This window comes from Perissodus microlepis, chromosome 17, assembly GCF_051167445.1.
Source record: "Perissodus microlepis isolate ML-2025 ecotype Zambia chromosome 17, ASM5116744v1, whole genome shotgun sequence".
NCBI classification, from domain to species: domain Eukaryota; kingdom Metazoa; phylum Chordata; class Actinopteri; order Cichliformes; family Cichlidae; genus Perissodus; species Perissodus microlepis.
The window spans coordinates 17,174,526-17,194,436 of record NC_140477.1 but is presented as its reverse complement, the minus strand read 5'-3'; the positions used below and the strand labels follow the sequence as shown (position 1 = coordinate 17,194,436).

At 39.9% G+C, this 19,911-nt stretch overlaps 2 protein-coding genes across 2 annotated transcripts in view; both read right to left on the bottom strand.

Annotated features, from left to right (window-relative positions):
- Positions 1-9,743, bottom strand: part of creb3l2 (cAMP responsive element binding protein 3-like 2) — a 45,786-nt gene extending 36,043 nt beyond the window's left edge. Inside the window, exon 1 of the mRNA XM_084909841.1 lies at positions 9,095-9,743. Coding sequence (XP_084765967.1) covers positions 9,095-9,193 — 99 coding nt within the window. The 5' untranslated portion in view covers positions 9,194-9,743. The remainder of the gene's footprint in view (positions 1-9,094) is intronic.
- Positions 9,744-11,409: 1,666 nt separating this feature from the next.
- On the bottom strand, positions 11,410-18,577 carry ssbp1 (single-stranded DNA binding protein 1). Its single transcript, XM_084910702.1, has 7 exons — positions 18,469-18,577; positions 16,555-16,630; positions 16,301-16,358; positions 15,940-16,080; positions 14,153-14,240; positions 13,287-13,375; positions 11,410-12,965 (listed from the first exon to the last, which is right to left on the bottom strand). Exons 2-7 carry the CDS (start codon positions 16,576-16,578, stop codon positions 12,922-12,924), a joined length of 444 nt encoding a protein of 147 aa, XP_084766828.1. The 5' UTR covers positions 16,579-16,630; positions 18,469-18,577; the 3' UTR covers positions 11,410-12,921.
- Between the last annotated feature and the right edge of the window lie 1,334 nt (positions 18,578-19,911).

Sequence of the window (19,911 nt, the reverse complement as noted above, 5' to 3'; positions counted from 1 at the left end):
AAGCTCGTTGCAACATGGCAAATTGAACCTCCCCCACCCTCATTCAGATCTGGCGTTTGGAACTATTTTGGTTTTCATGTGAAGCATGACCCTGAAGGTAAGCGCGTCATGGACAAAAGTAAAACAGTATATTGGATGTGCCACGCAATGCTCAATTACATGGGTGGGAACTACTGCGTTAGCGCAGTTTGCTCGTTAACGTGTTGGCCGTCCAGCCCCACGCACGGAGTCATTTAGACAGCCGTTAGCACATGATTCTCCTTATGGGGACCTGATATGTTTAATATGCTGCTGAGAATATAGCCCAGAAGAAGCGTATAGTATAGCTTTTATTTTGGAAAGAGCCATTTCTCTGTAATAAACTCTCTTTTCCAAAGATGAGTGATTTCTCGATCAGATAGATTTATTTTTTTATTACTTTGTTGTTTCAGCAACATTAAATTTAAAAACTGTACTTTTGAGTTAAAATATATATTTATAATTTTAATAAATGACAAATTAAAAAAGCATGAACATTTTTTTGTATCGAAAAAATATCGAACCATGACACCAAAGTATCGAACCGAACCGAACCGTGAATTTTGTGTATCGTCGCACCCCTAGTGGTCACCTTTAGCTGGTACGGAAGATGCCGACTTGTCTGCAAACACTTGCTGACTACTACTACTGAACGCAAAAAAAGTGCAACGCAGACCAGAAATGTTGAATGTCCTCCACACAACAGAAAATAAGTGTTTATTTTGTCTTTGTATCCCAATAAATACACGAACTCATGATTATGAGAGACTCTCCTGTTTTTACAGCAGGTCCACAGTAACAAGGCCAGTTTACTTAGTAAGTTAAGACTGAGTTTAGATTTGGATTTAAATCTGAAGAGCTGCACTGACTGGCTTAACTGAGTTGCCACAAAAGCATTTCTTTATAATTGCATTGCTGAAATTGCGCATACTTTATTACAGAGATCTCAGGCTGCTTGTCATCAGTCGTATAAATATGATAGGTTTGTAGGTTGAGTCATGAACTAACGTGGGTTTGACACTCCTGGTCTGTATACTTTTGGTGCGATTGGTCCGCTTGGTGCTCAAACAACCAATAAAAAAGGTCCTTTTCATGAATTTTGACCTGGTTGCTTAGAAAATACTTCCTTAACGAAACTGCTTACATCCAGGTCTGTGGCTTCTCTTTTTTTCTCTCTCTACTGTCCCCCAAAGCAGGTCTTTATAGTATCCCTCTTCAGCAGGTCAGCTGAAGAGGGATACTATAAATATTTGCATCCTATCAGACAGTCCTGAGCCTTAGATGTATTTCAGTAGCAGGAGAACAGATCCAAAAAGAAACTGAGGCTATGTGGCGTTAACAGGGTCATGACCTTTGAGAAGGCAACCATCTCCAAAACTGGGACACTTACAGTAAAACTACACAGCTGGATAAGCAGCAGCGTGGGCCAGAAAACTCTAAAGAGTTGATTTTTCAGATGAACTCACTAAAGTAAAATGTTCTTTATTCAGACAGTTTCTTCTAATCGCTGAGTGAACTCTGACTGTGGTAACTTATCATGTTATTGTGGAGATTCAGGAAGTGCGACAGACTCAAAACAAAGTCAAAGGAAGCAATAAAACCCACATCCAGCCTTCCAAATACACATTTACAGAAATCCATTTCAAACACATCCATTTCATCCCCGTTTACCTGCTAGTATTAGTCCTACTTGTCTCAACCTGTGTCTCAGTGGTACTTGAAGTCATTGGCCAGTTCAGGTATTCAGAGTCAAAGTCAGACTCAGACTAAGAGTAAACACAGAATTTGGCCCCTTCAATCTGCTATTTTATTTAATTGTCGGGATTTACCTGACTCTGAGGAAGCGTGTGGGTTTACCAAATTACCAGCATAGCAGACAAGTTTAGGCAGTAACCAGAATTCAGGACCAGATGGTAAAAACTGAACCTGAGAGAGGACTGCAGAGGTTCTGTACAGCTGCTGCTATGTCATTTACCAGTTTTCTTAACCTCCTAAGACCCGAACTCTTCCACGGCATGCATTTTTAATTATTCTTTGATATTTGGGCTGATTGGGACCTGATGAATGTAAAAACAAACAATTACCAGATTTTTTTTTTTACCTAATTTTTGTTTCTAAGAAAAATGAGAGCCACAAATGAGGATATTCGTTTAAAATTTCGATAGAACAGTAGCAGTATAATGTCCTCGTAAGTGGATATCAGGCCCTTGTAGAGCAAAATTGAGTATTTTGGTCTAAATAACCCAAAATGTGATGTCCACATATGTGGACGCCAGGTCCTAGGAGGTTAAATATGAGCGAAACATGCAGCAGCATAGGAAACAATAAGAAGATTTGCTCAGTTTATAAAGCTTAAAAACATCAACTCAACAGTAAAGAGACAAGCGGAGCTGAGGCCCAAAAAGTTCAAGTAACTCCTAATTTATCAGAGCTGCAGTCATTTTGTTTTTAGAAATGATGAATTGTTTTAATCATTTTAAGTAACAGTGAAAATGTTGCTCCAGTTTCAGCTTCTCTGATGTGACGATGTGCTGTTTTCCTTTTCCTTAAATGAGAGTAAACTGAATATGTTCAGGTTTTTAAAACTAGGGTCATCTCTGGTTCCTTTGATAAGAAATTAATTGATTATTAAAAACCTGTGCAGATGAACTATTAACAAAAAGATATTACAAACTTTCTGCGCTGTCAAGCATCTACAGTTTAAATTTATTGCACTCGTTTGCATATTTATCTAAACTTACGACTTCTATTCATAACCTGGAACCGGATTGTCAAACACGCTTCAGTTTGTAAATAAATCAGACTGCGTCACTGGATCTTTGCGTCATCATTTTGTTCCTGTGCGAAAGTCACAGTCGCCTCTGCGAACAACCTGAAGATCCGGCACCACGCCTGCGCTAATAACAGCTTCTTTGAGCTTTGTTCTCACACTCAGGTATGCTCCTTCAGCACAGACTTGAGTTACAGGTGAACAAATCTGAAGAGGCGTGCCTGGTTGTGACTGCAACGTGAACAATTCGAGCTTAAATCTGAATCCTTGTATTGTAAAATTATCCTTCGGTGATTCTAAGAATAAAATACTGCTGTGAATGTGTGTGTGTGTGTGCACACTTTTGTTTGTGCATTTGTGTGTGTCCCTATGCCCTGAATGAGCATCTCTCTCCGCGCTCTGACACTCATGTTACAGCACACACTCGGACCATTCAGAGAGACACGGAGCGAGGCCACCGGCGAGCAGGATGCCCTGCCCCGACGGAGAACAGGCTCTGCAGTGTGAGCACACGGGTCAAGCTGTTCCCCCTCTGCTGGAATAAAACACCTCTGTCCCAAAAGTGTGCCGAGCCGCCACCAGCCCATCACATGTGTTCATAAAAGTACTGGGTTACAGCTGGAGTTACGCTCATGGATAGCGCCCAGAGATTATCTGTAGGTATGTTGAGTGTTATGTAAGGAAAGCTGTAGCGCGTGTGTGGAGGAAACGCACACTTTCCCCCTGCATGTCAGTCTCTTGTGCTCACTGCAAGGGCAGCGAGTTCAGCATGTGCTCGGCTTCCTGCCAGACTCTGAAATGGAATTTAAATCAGAGGTTTCTTCCTGACTCCTTTTCCTGAAGCCTCTGACAAAGATATGATCTTACCGTCACTTTCTGTCTCTTCTCCACTTGCTGCAGGTCTTAGCTACAGGTGTATGTGTGAAGAGTGATTTGTTTTCCCTTCTTTGTTTAAGAGGGTCTAACGTGTTTTTCCTTATTTCCTGTCATATTTGTACTGTTGATTTGGCTTCAAACCACTCTAAACGCCTTCTTTTGTCCACTCTTGACTCTAGCACGATATCAGTGAGAGTGCATATCCCTAATATGACCTCGGCAGTCGATCAGAAGAAAACTGGCTTAAATGGATGTGTGACAGTGGCGGCACTAAGATAAATGCTTATTCGTGAACACGAATCAAGCAAAAATACTCAAGTACACAAAATACAGAACTGAAAATAAAAGAACAGACCCCATCACTCCTGCACACAAGCAGCACTCACAGGCAAACAGACACACAAAGTGAGTCTTTGGATCCATTTTTCTGTTTCTGTTTGCTGTCTTGGGGTTTTTGTTGTGTGTGTTTGCAGTGGTTTTCTATCTCTCGGTGGTTGTTCCATCTGACTACTGTGGTCAGTGTGCATTTCTTTCTGCTTTCCTCCCATGAGTTTCTGACTCTGTGAACATGCTGATGTTCTACAAATACTTTGCATTATTTTGTAGCTGCTTTCACATCAAACTCTGGACAACGTCCCTAAACTCACAAGACTGTTACCTGCTCTTTTTACACATCAGCTTAATCAGATGTTTCAGGATCTTTGTATTAGAGAGCTGGCAGGTCAAAGGGCATTTAACGTCTGACCCGATTGATTCTGACATGCGTCTAGACAACTTCAAGGCAGGACCGCGTGCGTGCGTGAAAATGGCCGCCGTGGTTGTTTTGGGAGTGACCTTTGAATAAAAATGAAAACCATCACGTGGGACGCAGACTCTAGTCCAGGCCACCCTGACCCTTGCGCCTGTGCCCAGCAGTCCCAGTGTGTGATTCATTCATGTCTCCACATGCAAAAACATCTGGTATTTCACAAGAAAAAGGAGCAGAGATAAGATAAAAGTGAGACAGAAAACAAGTCTAACACAAGTAATGATCCCACAACACTCAAGAGTCATTAAATGACCATTAAGGAGGTTAGAGCAGGACAGATTAGCGTCACTAACGTCTCTTTCAGGTGTAAATCTACTGAATATTCTGTGAAATACTCTGTGAAATGACTCCAAACTATGTTTTAGCTAGATCTTACTCAAGCACGCAAACACTTCCAACTTCTTTTATCATAAGGTTTTGTTATTCATGTGTTGCTTTGAGTCTCTTTCAACAACAAATAAATACGTAAATGAAAACCCACAATTTCCCTTAATACCAAGGAGACAGACAAAGACACAAGTTCAGACAGAATTTAGCAACTAACCAGAAACATTTGGTAGTGACCAAAAATTGAGCTAAAAAAGGACGATTATTGGACTATTTGAAAGGTGAAGCAAAACTAGATCTCTTTTCCACACCTGGCAGTAAAAGGCGTCAAGTGGATTGTCATGACGAAAAAATGGTACCACAGGTACAAAAGTCCCCCGTCTCTTCAAAAACTCAATTTTTAAAGAGTAAAAATATGAATACACAAGATTTTAAAATGTTTCAATAACTAAATAATTTACACTGGTTTAATTCTTTCAGAAAACTGCACAAGACTTGAATAACTTCTTGAAACAGACAGACAGACAAGCCTAAAATATGTATTGTTACTCTACTACAGTGTCACTAAAGGAATTTCACGGGTGAGTGGAAATAAAAGGCTAAAAAGAAACAGGAAAAACAAGAATAGCGCCTCCACCTTTAAACCAAGCAGGTGTTATCGTTCAAAAACCTGAGAAACCTGAACACGATAAAAGCTTTCAAACAGCGACGGGATGACATCGGAGGAAACGACACGTGCTACCGACGGAGAAGCTTTACACCGTCGAGAGGAATTCTAGCGAATGGCAAAAAACCTCCCTCCCCAGGGGTGGAGGGGGGAGAAAGTGCGAGAGAGACCCAACCCACGACCTGAAGAGAGGAACAAAGACTCCAGTCTGCTTCTCAAGCTGCCGGATATTCAAACACTGCAGGCTTGTTGGTTTCTGCAATCATGCATCCCCCACTGCCACACACACACACACACACACACACACACACACACACACACACACACACATGCTATTCATGCCTTACTAAATATAGTGTCCAGTGACCTAACAGAAGCACCTTGCCTCTTAACACAACCTGGGCTGTGTGTGTGTGTGTTGGTGAAGTTTCACCACAAAGAAACTAAAGTGAAAAGTGTGTTTAGTGTCAAAGATTAACCGATTTGTAAGGCTGATTCTGCTAAAAGTCATAAAACATAAAAAAATAGTTCTTTTAATTTTTATTCTAGATTTTAGAAACAGGTTTAAGGAGATTCGGAGGGAGCACATTTCGCTGATTTGTCGTCTGAATGAACATCAAAAAAGTTTCAGATTTTTGCTCAGTTGTCTTCAGTCTGAGAAGTTCAACCAGCTTTAGCCACAAAGTGGGAGATTACAAAGTTTCCGCCAATCAGCAGGCGATGGTGCAAAAAAAGGGGGCTGCACGAGTATATCACCATGCAGTGGCTGGTTTATGTACTTGTTGCTGTAGCAAAACAAAGTAGAATTAGCCACACCTTATAATCTGTGAATTCAGGTGTGTTCAGTCCCATCGGAACAGGTACGACATCAAAATTAAGCAACAAGTCAGTTTGGGAGGTTCCTCGATATTCCACGATCAACTCCAGGTGTTTTTATTACAAAGGTTTCAGGAATACCAGCAACTCCAGCACGAAGCGTCAGACCACGTAAAGTCACAGAGTGCGGTCGTCACCAACGCTCTGCTGACTCAGTAACTGCAGGGCTCCAAACCTCCCTTGACGTTAACATCAGCACAGAAGCTGAAGGCTGGGAGCTTCACGGCCTCCATGGCTGAGCAGCTCCTGGAGGTGTAACGTGGAGGTGTCCCAGTACTTCTATATATAGTTTAGGTAAGCGCAATGTGACCTATGGCCAGCAGGGGGCAATGCCATAGGTTGGAAAAAGAAATAAATTTCTTTAACAGCTAGGTGATGTCATGTTAGCAAAATACTTATTTTACACCACCTGTGGAGGGCACTCTGAAATGAGCTGCGTAGAAGAAGTATGAACCTTATTAACAAACTTTTAAAGCACTTTATAATCAGATCTAACTGATTATGTACATGAAGTTTGAATAAATTTACATGCGGCTGCAGAAATAACTGCCCAGACATGTCGCCAAGATGGCTGTCAAGTGGCAGGACTTGCCTCTGGAACAAATTGCCTGCATTTTCCAGTGATCTGCAGTATATAAATCAGTAGATATAATGTATGCAAAATAGAAATACATCAGAAATGCTTACATGCAAATGGAATGGAACCAATATTTCCATTAAGGTGGTAATGATATGCATCTTTCTCTAAAGATTTAGCTCATACTCAAAGCTGCTAACGGTGGGAAAAAGCTGCAAGCGCATCGTGAAGTCGTGGTGGTGAATGATTCAGCAAAACAATGGCTGTTTTTACACATCCAGTGGTGGGTTGTTACCAACGCTGATTTTCACTCAACTTTTGCTCCATTTTTGGCCTCCCTCTGACCGACTGCCTCTTTTGGTAAATGTTTTTGATCGGAAGGCTCACAGAAATGCAAACGGCTGCATAATTTACTGCATTTTTCTGTATTTTCATTTTTCAAAGATCACAGCTACAGCTCTCGGGTCTGCAGGTACATGAGAGGAACTGTAGCCTCGGGTCGTGTTTAAAGGCCCTTCATTCACAGCATGAATGCTCTCTGAAGCTTTAACACAAGTCTTTACCTGTCTGCGGGAGGCTGTCTGTGTTTGTGTGAGCCTGCTTTACTCACTCAAATGTCATCACACAGCCACAACATAGAGCAGGAACACCACTTCTTTCACTTTTGGGGGGGAGGGGGGCGGGCAAGTCAGCATAATGCAAATGATTAAATTACAGATTTGTAACGTGGCTTAAAGTTGGGGGGAAAAGGGCTCAGAGAAGTTAATATTAAGTCAATGCAATGTCCTCAGAAAGGATGGAAACAAAAGTCAGGCTCATTAGGCGCCTGTGGTGTCTGATTCCCGTCCTGTAAGTGAGCTGGATTTCTCCCTGCAAATGCAGACGCTCCCCCTTCTCCACACACACATATATGCAGATTTGACACACAAACACCTCTCAGTCTCGCTTTCTCCATCTCACTCGCTCGCCTCTTGGCCCACAGTGTTCCCCGAGAAGTCACACAGCTGGGAGACACCCTTCAAGTTACATAACTGCAGGCCTCATCTTACTGAGGCCAGACGCAGCACTCATGTTTCTCTCTTTTTTCTACTTTAGTCTTCTGCTCTTTTCTCTGCACTGCAACGCCGTTGTTTGTGACTAACACCTTCTGTGGGCACATAAAAGCAGAAGCTTGTGTTTAAGCAAATAACGTGGTAGAACTGAAGCCTATATAATGTTGACTGCGCGTGAATAAATTCTTTAAATATCCCCACTTTGCATGGATGTTTTTTGTCAATCAGATACCTGACCAATATAAAAACAGCAGCTATAACGAGTTCATGGTCCGACTCCAGGTTTTATCATCTACAGGACATGAAGCAGCAGCTCACTTTAACACACTTTATAAATATTTAAAGGATACTGTTAGGTAGAGAGCCAGCTCCAAAAAATCCACGAATAGTAAAGCACTAAAACTGAAGTTATTACTCATTTAAATCTACTTGTTGCAGGGATGGTGGCTCGATGCTCGGCGTCTCCAGATGCTGAAGGATTCTTGAGAATAGCACTGGTAGCTCCAAAGCCACTGGTGTACGAGTGTGGTTGTCTGAATGAGGAAAGTACTAAAAATATCTGCGTGTGCATCTATACTAAAGAAAGAAATACTACATAAATGAGGACCTGGAAATATATATATTTTTTAAAAGCAATTGCTTTGATTTGATTGGAAAAATAATGATTTTCAGGAAAGCAGCTTATAAATAAAACCGCCAGATACCTGTAATGAGGTCCACATTATTCATCTCTGAAGTATGAAAGAGTAGAAGTACACAGTAGTGTAAATATACTTGTGTAGAGTGCTTTAAATGTGTGTCTTAGTGAGTCATCTGAGTAAAACCTTGCAGACTGATTTGTTTGAAAAATGTAAAAATGAGTCAGAGGAGCATCCTGGACCCCAAGGCTCAACATCTGAATGGAGAGCAGGGTACTACACACACACAAACACACACACACACACACACACACACACACACACACACACACACACACACACACACACACACACACACACATCCTCCCTCTCCTCTCTACTATCATCTAAGTGAGATAAGGGTGATCATCCCCCGCTGAGCAGCTGCAGAGCCTATCACCAGACCCCTGATCGATCATTTACACCCCAGCTAATCGATCACTTACTGTGGTGTTGAGCACACAGTCGATTTCTCCGGCCTCGGACAGCTCGCTGAGGTTCCTGTCCCAGTGAAGAAACGACTCATTGCTGTCCAGGATCTCCATGATTTCCTCCACACAGACTCTCTGTGGCCTTGTTGTTTTTTCCCCTCCTCCTCCAGCAGCAGCAACAGCAGCACAAACACAGCGGGGCTCTGTTGCAGTGCAGACAGTCAGGCTGGAAACCTCAAACTCCACCGGAAAGTTCTCCACAACTTTTTGGAGTGAAGGCAAAGAAATAAAAACACAGTCGAAACGCGTCCAGTCGGTTCAGATACAGACAGATAAATGTGAGAGAGGGCTGAAGCAGACGCATTCAAGCTGAGAGCTGTTGTTGTTGTTGTTGTTGTTTATCATCTCTCCTCTCTGGATCAGGGTCCACAGAGTGTTTCCACCAGGCTCCCCTTCCTTTTCTTACCTCCTCCTCTCAGACACAGGAATGTGTAGGAGGAGTCACAGACAGCGAGACGGAGGAGCAATAAAGAAAAAAAAACAAAACACAAGGCAAACTCAAGTCTTAATCTCAGCCTTTAGTACGACTGATAACACAGCCTCAAACATCACAACATATTAAAAAACAGAACATGTAAAAGCTCCGTCATTAACTTTTGCCACTAGTTTGAAAATAGTCAGGTTAACTAAGCGGAGCTTCCGGTCTCTAATTTCAAAATAAAAAACCTAATAGTGATTGCAGAGCTTTTTTTCTCGTTGTTGGCAAAGAAAAAATGTCAGTAATTTAACAACAACGACAGCAACAACATTGTTTTAATAATAATGATAATAATGATAATACATGCAAAGATATTGATTGCATACAAAAATGCAAAATGCTTTTGTTAATTGTGATGTAAAAAAATACTACTACTAGTACCATGTTGTAACAATAATAATAATAAATTATTATTAATAATAATAATAATAGTCAAGTTTAGACATTTGTATAATTATTATCTAAAGCTTATTTAGAGTTTCTTTAAAAAAACAAACAAACAAAAAAACTATTATTATAGCATCAAAGCCTTTACATTGTATAATCAACTTATCCAGCCGCCACCACAACAACAAAAAAGGTTAAGTCTTCAGCTTAGATTTAAAGATTGCATGGTTACCTCAGCAATTTGCTTACATTTAAATATAAAACCAACAACGTCTCGTCAAAGGGCTTTCGGGGTTTTGGAAAAACTTTAGTTAAATTCTGTTTCCCAAAAGTTGTTTCAGGCCTTAGCGTTTTCAGTGGGAGAAACGTTCTCTCCCGAGAACGTTTTGGGGATTTACTTACCTGGATAATTGAGCATGCATCAAGAAATTCTTTGCACACATACATTTCATTGGAACATTTTCAAAGATTATATTTATGTATCTGAAACTACTGCTGTACAATTGTTGCTGTTACAATTGTGAAGAGTGTCTCCTCTAATCCAGTATATTTCTTAGACATTGTACAAACTATTAACTCTGAATGTTTTTTATGTAGTGAGGTCATTCCAGCATGCAAATATTACCCAATGTTTAGATGATTGTAAATTTAAACTTAAATTAATTTATCCCTAGGCTATCTCTTAAAAATGTAACAAAAATAAAATAAAATAATGTTTTAATTACAATATTAGAAATAATTAGAGTAGTGTGATTGCTTTGAAGATTGGTGCTGCTTGAGATCTAATGGTTAAGTATGATGCATTTTTTTCTAACTTCTTGCATGAAAATGAATATTATAGTGTTTTTCTTATTAAAAGAAAAAATATCAATTGTATGTTTCTAGTCCGTGAGTTATGAAGGAAAATGAAACTAAGCAAAGTTACAAACTAAAGTCAATCCTGTCTTTCAAAAAACCTTTTATTTTTTTTAAATAACCCGAAGCTACTTCCGGTATCACTGTGGTTGATTGGCCTTGAATCCACAGGGTTCTCCCGTAACTCAACCGCCCGCCCACATTCGTCTGCCTGACCAATCACAGCTCTTCTGTATTTAAAGCTCCTCAGAGCCTTTCACTGACAACCTGCGCAGCCAATCAGGAACTTCAAAAACTCGTGCGACCAATTAGTTTAGGCCAAGAATACCTTTTCGTTTTAATCCCACCCCGGCTGCTACTGAAACAGCCAATCACATTATTCTGGTTAAAACAAAAACACGGGTTTAAAGAGTTCATTTTAAAACAATATTTGAAAAAAATATATACCTTAACTATAAAAATTACATTTTCAGCTTATTTCAAACGTTTTCTCTCATTTTGTTTTGTATATTTACCCAATATAAAGTAATTTTTAAGTGCATTTAATAAATGTTTTAAACAAATGTTGTTTATTGTATCTTTAGGAACATATATGTATTAAAAAACAAACAATCAAATGTCTAGTATGTCCTTTCTGAACAGTTCAGTCACCGTGCAGGAAGGAAATGAAGATAAACAGATAAGTGCAACTGACAAAAGAGTGACAGAGCAGAAAACAAGAGTAAATGTAACTGATAATATTTGTCAAATTCCCCACATAGTAATGTGGTTATAGCTATAGATGACTCATGCAGTTAATAATGAAAACAGCAGAAATTAAAACCAGTCTTAAGGTGTCGAAATTTGCGAGACATGCGAACCTTGACCTCCAGTGAAACCGCTTTTATTTAGGAGCAGAGCTGGAAGAAAAATACTTTAATTTTTTCTTTATAGGAAGAAAAAAAAAAGGTAACATGGGGTCAAATGGGACAAAACTGTTACCACATCAGAGATGTATCTTATTTTGCAGAAGCGTCCACTCCTGAGGCTGATCGTGTAGCAAGACATAAATTTGCAAACTGCACGCAGATTGCAACACTTGAGATGACTCTGCTTCCAACACAGCAGCTTTCTGCTTGAGGAAGAGACAGGAAGCAGTTTAATTAAACTCAGAGAAAAACAGACCTCCCTTTGAAGCCGTTTAGTTTCAGAGACAGGCACAGAGATTCGATTACCTGTCATAAATCTGATTTTAAGACCATCTGCAACACATCAACATTTCACGCGCATGGAGAAACAAACCTGTTTTGTGGTGATGCATTTTACACATAATCCAGTGACTTTCTGAAAGCTTTACTTAATTTAAGAAGCGGGAGATCACGTTAGGCCATAAAAGACGACCTAACCTGTGAGTTAACCTCGGCAGCAGCTACTTGAAATGGAGATTATTGCTGCATCTTTCCTAGAAAACTCAACGATTTCAAGCGTAAAGCGTGACGGAGATGCGATGAGGGAAAATAACTTGCAGGCAGAATTGAATTTAAATTTCGAAACAGGTTTGTGGGCGTCCCTGTGAAACTGGCTCACAGGGTAAATTTGTCTTACTCACCATGAAACAACTTCAGCTTATAAAGACAGTATGTCTTTACTGGCACAAGGAAACAAAATCTATAACATTACAAGTCACAGTAAGTGAGAGCAGAGTGAGAGCTGCTCTTAACAGAGCTACAACTTTTCAAAGAGTCCCCAAACTCAGAGTTATGATTCAGGAGAAGCGTTTAGAACACTTGGATGGATTAAACAACATTAAAGTTATCTGTAACGTCTAAGTCATAATCAGTAGGTGTACATTTACTACAGCTGAGCTCTTTCTGCTCCTCCTGAAGCCTCAATGACTTCATGTGCACCAGCAGGTGGTGCCGCAGCCAAAGATGATCATAGCTTATCCTGTCCGTCCTCCCAGCTTCTTGTGAAAACAGTTCCTTTACTTCACATCCTTGAGTCTTATTTTGGTATAAAGAAGAAAATACAAAAAGAAGTCGCCTTGGTGTTTGGTGGAGACGAAGACAGAGAGGAAGGTCCTTCAGGTTCTGTCTCGCACGTTATCGCTCAGGAAAATGATGTTGTCTGCAGAGAATCAAAAAGAAATCAGAGAGGAGAGCATCGGGGTGACATGTTGACAGAGTAGATGTGTGTCACTGCATTTAGGCTTCAGCTGGAAATCTACGCTTTAACAAAAAAACAAACAAACAAAAAAAAACAACCCCTGAATCCTGTGCAAAAGTCCCAGCATTTTATGTCTTTCTATTGGCTGCTACTGCATATGAAACACAGAGACACCACCACACAGTAATAAACAAGTAATAAATGCCGGCAGTGTCGACGCAAAGAGTATCCGGTGAAGTCTAAATCAGGCCCGAGTGTGTTTGTGTGGGTGTTTGACCTGACCTGCGATGATGGTGGTGGCCTGACGTCTGACTTGGTTCTTGTCCACGTATTCGCCGTAGTCCAGCTTCCCCTCTACTAGAATCCTCGACCTGAAAATGACAATGGTTCATTCGCACAATGTTCTTTTATTCTGAAACTCCTAATGTGATGAAGAGATTCTGGAGCTTAAGACCATAAAAGCATATTTTTATATCTGAAAACAGAAGTCGTAGGAGTTACTGAGTATAGAACTCTTACTCTTACACCCCCCCCCCAAGGACTGTTTTTACTCTTCAATACTAATAAAATGCTGCATGTCTTTATAAGGTAAAGAAGCACTACAACTGATTTTACATCAGGTTGTGTTTACTTGTCACGGAGGCTGTGAGAACAACCTGTTCCTGCCTGGCAGCTCCAACATCAGCATCTTTGACTTGATATAGCCCCTCTCCCTCCTCTGCACATGTCCAAACCATCTAAGCCTCGCCTCCATCTCTAACTCTGTCATATGTACACTGTCACAAAGGTGGATGCTGATTCTTACAGTAACTACTGCAAGCTCTAAATCTACAATGCCAGACAAGTCACTGGGAGTGGGTATTCTTCATATGGCTATCTCACATAATTCCCACTCACATACCAGTCAAACCTTCTGTTTATGAGGGGCAGCCAATCAGAAGAAAGCCAGCTCATGTCTGACAGTGGATAAACACAGATAGGATTACTCTGATTACTCTGTGATTGGCTTGGGTTTGGGAACATTTAGAGAGCTGGTAAAAATAGTCATGCAGCTTTATTCCCCTTTTCCCATCCACAGCAGAGCAGTAAATCTACACATGTATTCACAGCTAAGTCTTCTGCCTGTACAGGAAACATGCAGGTCCTACCCTTTTTTGACGTACTGGTACGCCACGTCTCTCAGACCAGGTTTGAATATAGACACACGATGCCACGTCGTCTTCTGGCTGATGTCACCTAGAATTAGAAAACAGAATCAGATTAATTGGTATTCAGACTCTCCAAAGAAACAAGAGCGCTTGAAATACCTTTAAAAACCGAGCTAAGCCCAAGAGAACATGAGAAAAACAGTCAATCCTCTTATTTGGAGTGTTATTCATTCTAATATTTAAACACTTTAAAGGCTGCCTGCACGGCTTTTCTATCACAGTGAGCTATGAAACACGTCTCATCAGTTGTATTTATGATTTCTAATGACGATCATGAATGAACCATAAAGGCTGGAGTGTCTGATGACGACTGAGCCCAGTGCAGAGGCACATGAAGAGCAGCTGTCTAGACTCAAAACCTTGAAATCCAGCAGTAGTGATGAATAACAATCTGTTAACGTTCGCCGACGCCCTCTAGTGGCAAATGCAAGCAGTTGCATCCAACTTTGACTGATAAAACAGTGATGTCACAACAACATGAATATCCCACCTTCAATAGAAGCTCCACAGTTAATCGTTTATTTTGTTAAAGTCTATTAGTTTCCTAAATAATTTCTTCCTTCTTGTTACTGAAACATCATCCAGATAGTTTATTATATCTCCTTTATTTGCACCCTCTCATCAGCTCACTCAGCTTTATCAGTGCATTTTTAACATATATTTATTTTAGCATTTAAACCTTTTAAAAGAACACTTGACCTTTTATTTCATTCTAGCTTCAAAATTTAAGCTAGAATGCAGAGAATGCGTCTGCTACTCAGTGACTAACACAGAAACACCGACACTGAAATGCTCGTGTTTAATTCAGGGACGCAGGCAAAGAAAAATGAGACCTTGAAGTGCAAACAGCCCTCACCCTGCAGAAAATGCATGATATGAAAAACATCTAGCAGCAAAAACAGCAGGTAATATCAGTTCACGTTGATCTGCAGATATGGATCAAAATCATGCAGTGCAGTACGTAAATATGACTGAGCAACAGCAAAATGAAACAAAGCTGACCAAATCATCACAAACCCTGTTGAATGTTGGTGCTTTCAATGTGTAAAACCAGACTGAACCAAATCAGAATAAAAAGAGGGGTGTTGGTTACTTTAGTAAATCTGAGCTGAAAGATCAAGCTGAGAAATGTTACATTTCAGAGGAGGATGTTTCAGATTATTCACAATTAAAATCCGATAATATATAAAATAGTTATGTTTGTAAAACGGGACTCCCCTTAAGCTAACCACAGCTTATAAGTACAGACTCAAACAACAAGCAATATGCACCAAATGCATATGTACTAACCTAAATCACTACACTATCCCAAGATTACCCTAAAGATGCTAACATATAAACAGCACTAATCCAACACATCGACATCAAAGATGTCAAAGTCATATTACAATGTGGGACACATACAGCCCACTTTGATCTTAAGTGAAAATGCCCTTCTCTCTCAAATTTAACTATTTAATCCATGAGATATATCAATATAAGATAAATAGGTCAGTGTCAACAGTATGTTCTAGTTTTTCTACATGATAAATAAATGCTGCTGTAGTAACTGCCCTGGTTCACATTTCCTTAAGATGTGCAGTGGGTCTGATTGGAGTCTTTCTTGGGCCAATTCTGGCCTTAATTTTTTACACATGAGAATAATAGTATGAACATCAGTTGGAGGTGTATTGTAAGTTTTTAGTAGATCTTTTGTTGGGTCTAAAGACTACATTATACACTCCTACCTGGTGAGCTCATTTCTCCCTCTCCAGAGCGCCACATCTCATTGGTCGCTAATGAGAAGATGGTAACCGGGTTTCGGCCCTCCACCTGTCTCATCACCGGGTCCTGGCCGACCCGACCTAACAGCTGCACCCGGTTTATCGCTGAAACAGATACAGACAGCATATTTATTACAGTTAGCCCAGCGTTTATGAAAATCCCCTTTGAATTAATGTATAATAACTAGACGCAGTCCCGGTCCTCCATGATGAGAAAACACTGCAGCAACCTGATGTTCTGATCTCAACCCATCTGAACATCTGTAAAAAGATTCGAAACCCCTCAAAGCAGAGAGAAGAGAAGCTGGAGAAGAAATTCACTTACATCTCTCCAGGATGAGGCTGGCGTCTGTACTCCTGTACCTCACCGCCTGCCGGATGATCTGAGAAGGAACAGCCAAATAGTTAAAATACTTCAAAATGTTGGCAACAAGATTTTTTTTTAAAATATATATTTACAATTTCTACTTTCCCCCCCATTCCATCTGTTATTAATTACAATACCTACAAATCATAAATCTAATACTGATTTTATCTGGTACGGTTTTTATGGTCCAGCGCCGACCATTTCCTCCTCACCTGTGCTGATGCACTTCTAAGCATCTTTCTTCTGACTGAAGACAAACACAGCAGCTGAGACTGATACAGTGCAGATCTGAAAAACACAATAGAAATAATGTGCTGGCTGCAAATATCTTCCTTAAGCTTGAAAGAAAAAAATGATTATAGTTAACATAAATATGTTATCATTGCACTAAAATATCTCCCAAAGTAGCATTTCCTTCCATTCATCCATCTTCTGCTGCTTATCCATGTCTGGGTCGTGAGGGCAGCGATCTAAGTAGAAGCTCAGACATTCCTCTTCATTTCTTCTGGTGCGACACTGAGGCGTTCCCAAAGCAGCCAACTGGACCACCTGGACTTGTCTGAAACACCTCAGCTGGTTCATCTTGATGTGGAGGAGCAACAGCTCTACTCTGAGCCCACACACCTTCAGACGAAGCTCATTTCATCCATTTGTACATCTAACTTCCGCTTTCAGTCCTCAGCTGGTGAAGGCAGGAATGCTGACTGACTCATTCACGAGTGAGAGAAACTATTTTAATCAGCAACAACAAACAGGATGTTTAAATGTGGCTGACTACATGCTATCTGTTTAGTTTTATTTTCATGCATTCTCCTTAACTGTAAAGTGTATTTTGGAACTTCATATAGGACTCAAGAAGAGTTTCCAATTAAGAAGTATGTCTAAATCACCTGATCATAATCACAACTCCAAGCTTACTCATTGCAGCTGCACATTTAAAACATATTAGACACCGAAGTCACGGCAATATGTGAATATGAGAAAAACTACTGTGTTTCTCCAATTTTCTCTGGCTCAATGGACATGTTTATTGAGACTCTGGAAGTCTACAAGACTGTGAGTCATAACTAAAAAGGCTAAAACTAATACTGATACTAAAAAACTAAACATTTTTAAACATTAAAAGCTAAAATGAAGTGAGAAAATCAACTCTAGTAACCAGCAAAATAAACAGAATTAAAAACAAAAAGCCAAAAGGAAATAAAAATAAAAAATAATTAGAAAACAAAAAACTAATACCTCTGAAGTGAGCCAGACCAGTGAAACTGTGAAAATTCTGTAAGATTAGCAACAACTAAAAAAGTCCTGGTAGTTCCAGACTGTCCTGTAATTGTAGAACATAATTTTTTTTGTTACCTCATATCGTCTGTTTATTTTTATTTTTTTTATTGACACTGTACTCGGTATATTACACAAATACAGTTTGTGGCTTTCACTTAATTACTTTAATGTAGTACCACTGGCCATGACATAAGTCTTTAAAAGTAGAAAAACAGCTAAACTTACATACAGTTAATAGTCTAAAATGTTTACCCGGATTGTGTTTGCCAGGCCGATTTTAGACACCATGCCTTGTGTTATACACCTTTGCTTTGTAGTAACTGCTTAAAGTGACCTGGTGCATTTCAAGATAGCTATAGGCTTGCTTTTACAAGGCTCAAAGTCAAAAATGTCAAAAAACAAAAATAAAAATGATCTACTCAGAAGCAAACATCTATTACTTTATTTTGAAGAAACAAATATATAAGTAATTTTATAACAACCCACATCCCTTTAATGCTAGTTTGTTAATAATGCTAGTTTGTTTCGGTGGTTTAGAAAGAGTTTTACTAGTAAGTTCATATTTTATGTGCAACAATGAGAGTTCAGAGTTAAGCTAGCAGAGAAATTAGCCCAGTTTATGTAGCACCGACCACCAAAGTCAGAGCTCCGGGTTCTCACAGGAGCATCGAGGCTTGAGAGCTCTCCCGCCATAGGATGCAGACTCGAAACAAACCCCCAGTAATCAACGATTTTCTCCCCAAGCCCGGATTTACAGCGGGGAGCACCTGGAGAGGAACCCGTGTCACGAAACTGTACAAAAATGAGCTCCTCAGTGGCCACTAAAGACCCGCTTATAAACTTACCAGGTGCAACACTTCACAAGAATCTACTGTAACCTCACGCTACTTCCGGTCCGTCTCCAACAAGAGTCCGACGTTCCACATGTCGTTAAAGCTCTATTCCGCTTTAAGGGCCTTCTTTATTTTTCGGCTGCTCCCTGTAGGGGTTGCCACTGCCTCCATCTCACTCGCTCTCCTTTCTGAATCTTCCTCTTCATCCTTTGTCCCTATTCATTTTGGTCACTCCCTATAAAAAATGTTATCCAGAAAAGAATTACTAACAATTCAAACACAAATTACCTTTTACAAACATATAGTGACAAATATTCATCTTATTGAGCTCTGGGTTATGGTAGCTTGTTTCCATCTCTGAAAAAAATATTAACTTGGAGTTAAACTATGGGTTTATGATGCCATAGTTCTAAATACAATGATCTATTTTGTGATATTTTAGTCTTTAAGTAGAAATACATACTGCTTTTTATTCCTCTTGGTTCTCGAAACCTGTAAGCTGGGGGTAGGGTGAGTCAAAAACAAAACATGGTGAATCTAGCTCCCCTGCAGTGTAGCAGTGTATAAACCAGAATTATCCCAGCTGATTTCCATATTTGCATTAATAATAATTCAACATAAATAGGAGATGATCCTGATAAAGGCCAGTCTGCAAATATACCATTCTGGTATGTTTTTAAACTTAAGTAGTTGTTTTTGGTCTTGTAACGCTCGCATGATGCTTTATTTTTACCCCAAACATTGAATATTTCCACTGACACTGAATTTATTTAAAAATTAGTTTTGAAATGGTCAGGGATCGAGTTGATAAAGTACAAGGAAATTTAGAAATAAGCAAGCTTTACTAGTTTCCAAAACGAAAACCAAAACAATTTTACAAAGATTCAAACAATAGATCTGGCACATAAAGATGACAATTAAACAGAATTAAATCGAGCTTTTATAATGAAGTAATAAACTATGAGCAGAAAACTGCGAATATTAACGTGTAGAAAAAGAATTCTTTAATTCAATTCAATTCAATTTTATTTATATAGCGCCAAATCACAACAAAAGTCGCCTCAAGGCGCTTCATAGATACAGAGAAAAACCCAACAATCATATGACCCCCTATGAGCAAGCACTTTGGCGACAGTGGGAAGGAAAAACTCCCTTTTAACAGGAAGAAACCTCCGGCAGAACCAGGCTCAGGGAGGGGCGGCCATCTGCTGCGACCGGTTGGGGTGAGAGAAGGAAGACAGGATAAAAGACATGCTGTGGAAGAGAGACAGAGGTTAATAACAGATATCATTCAATGCAGAGAGGTTTATTAATACATAGTGAGTGAGAAAGGTGACTGGAAAGGAAAAACTCAATGCATCATGGGAATCCCCCGGCAGCCTACGTCTATTGCAGCATAACTAAGGGAGGATTCAGGGTCACCTGGTCCAGCCCTAACTATATACTTTAGCAAAA

Coding starts and splice junctions, on each gene's coding strand:
- ssbp1 (XM_084910702.1), bottom strand. CDS start 16,578: ATGCTTAGAAGTGCATCAGCACAG. Junction 16,359..16,554: donor TTAGAAGTGCATCAGCACAG/GTGAGGAGGAAA, acceptor GTTCCTTCTCAG/ATCATCCGGCAGGCGGTGAG. Junction 14,241..15,939: donor GGGAGAAATGAGCTCACCAG/GTAGGAGTGTAT, acceptor TTCTAATTCTAG/GTGACATCAGCCAGAAGACG.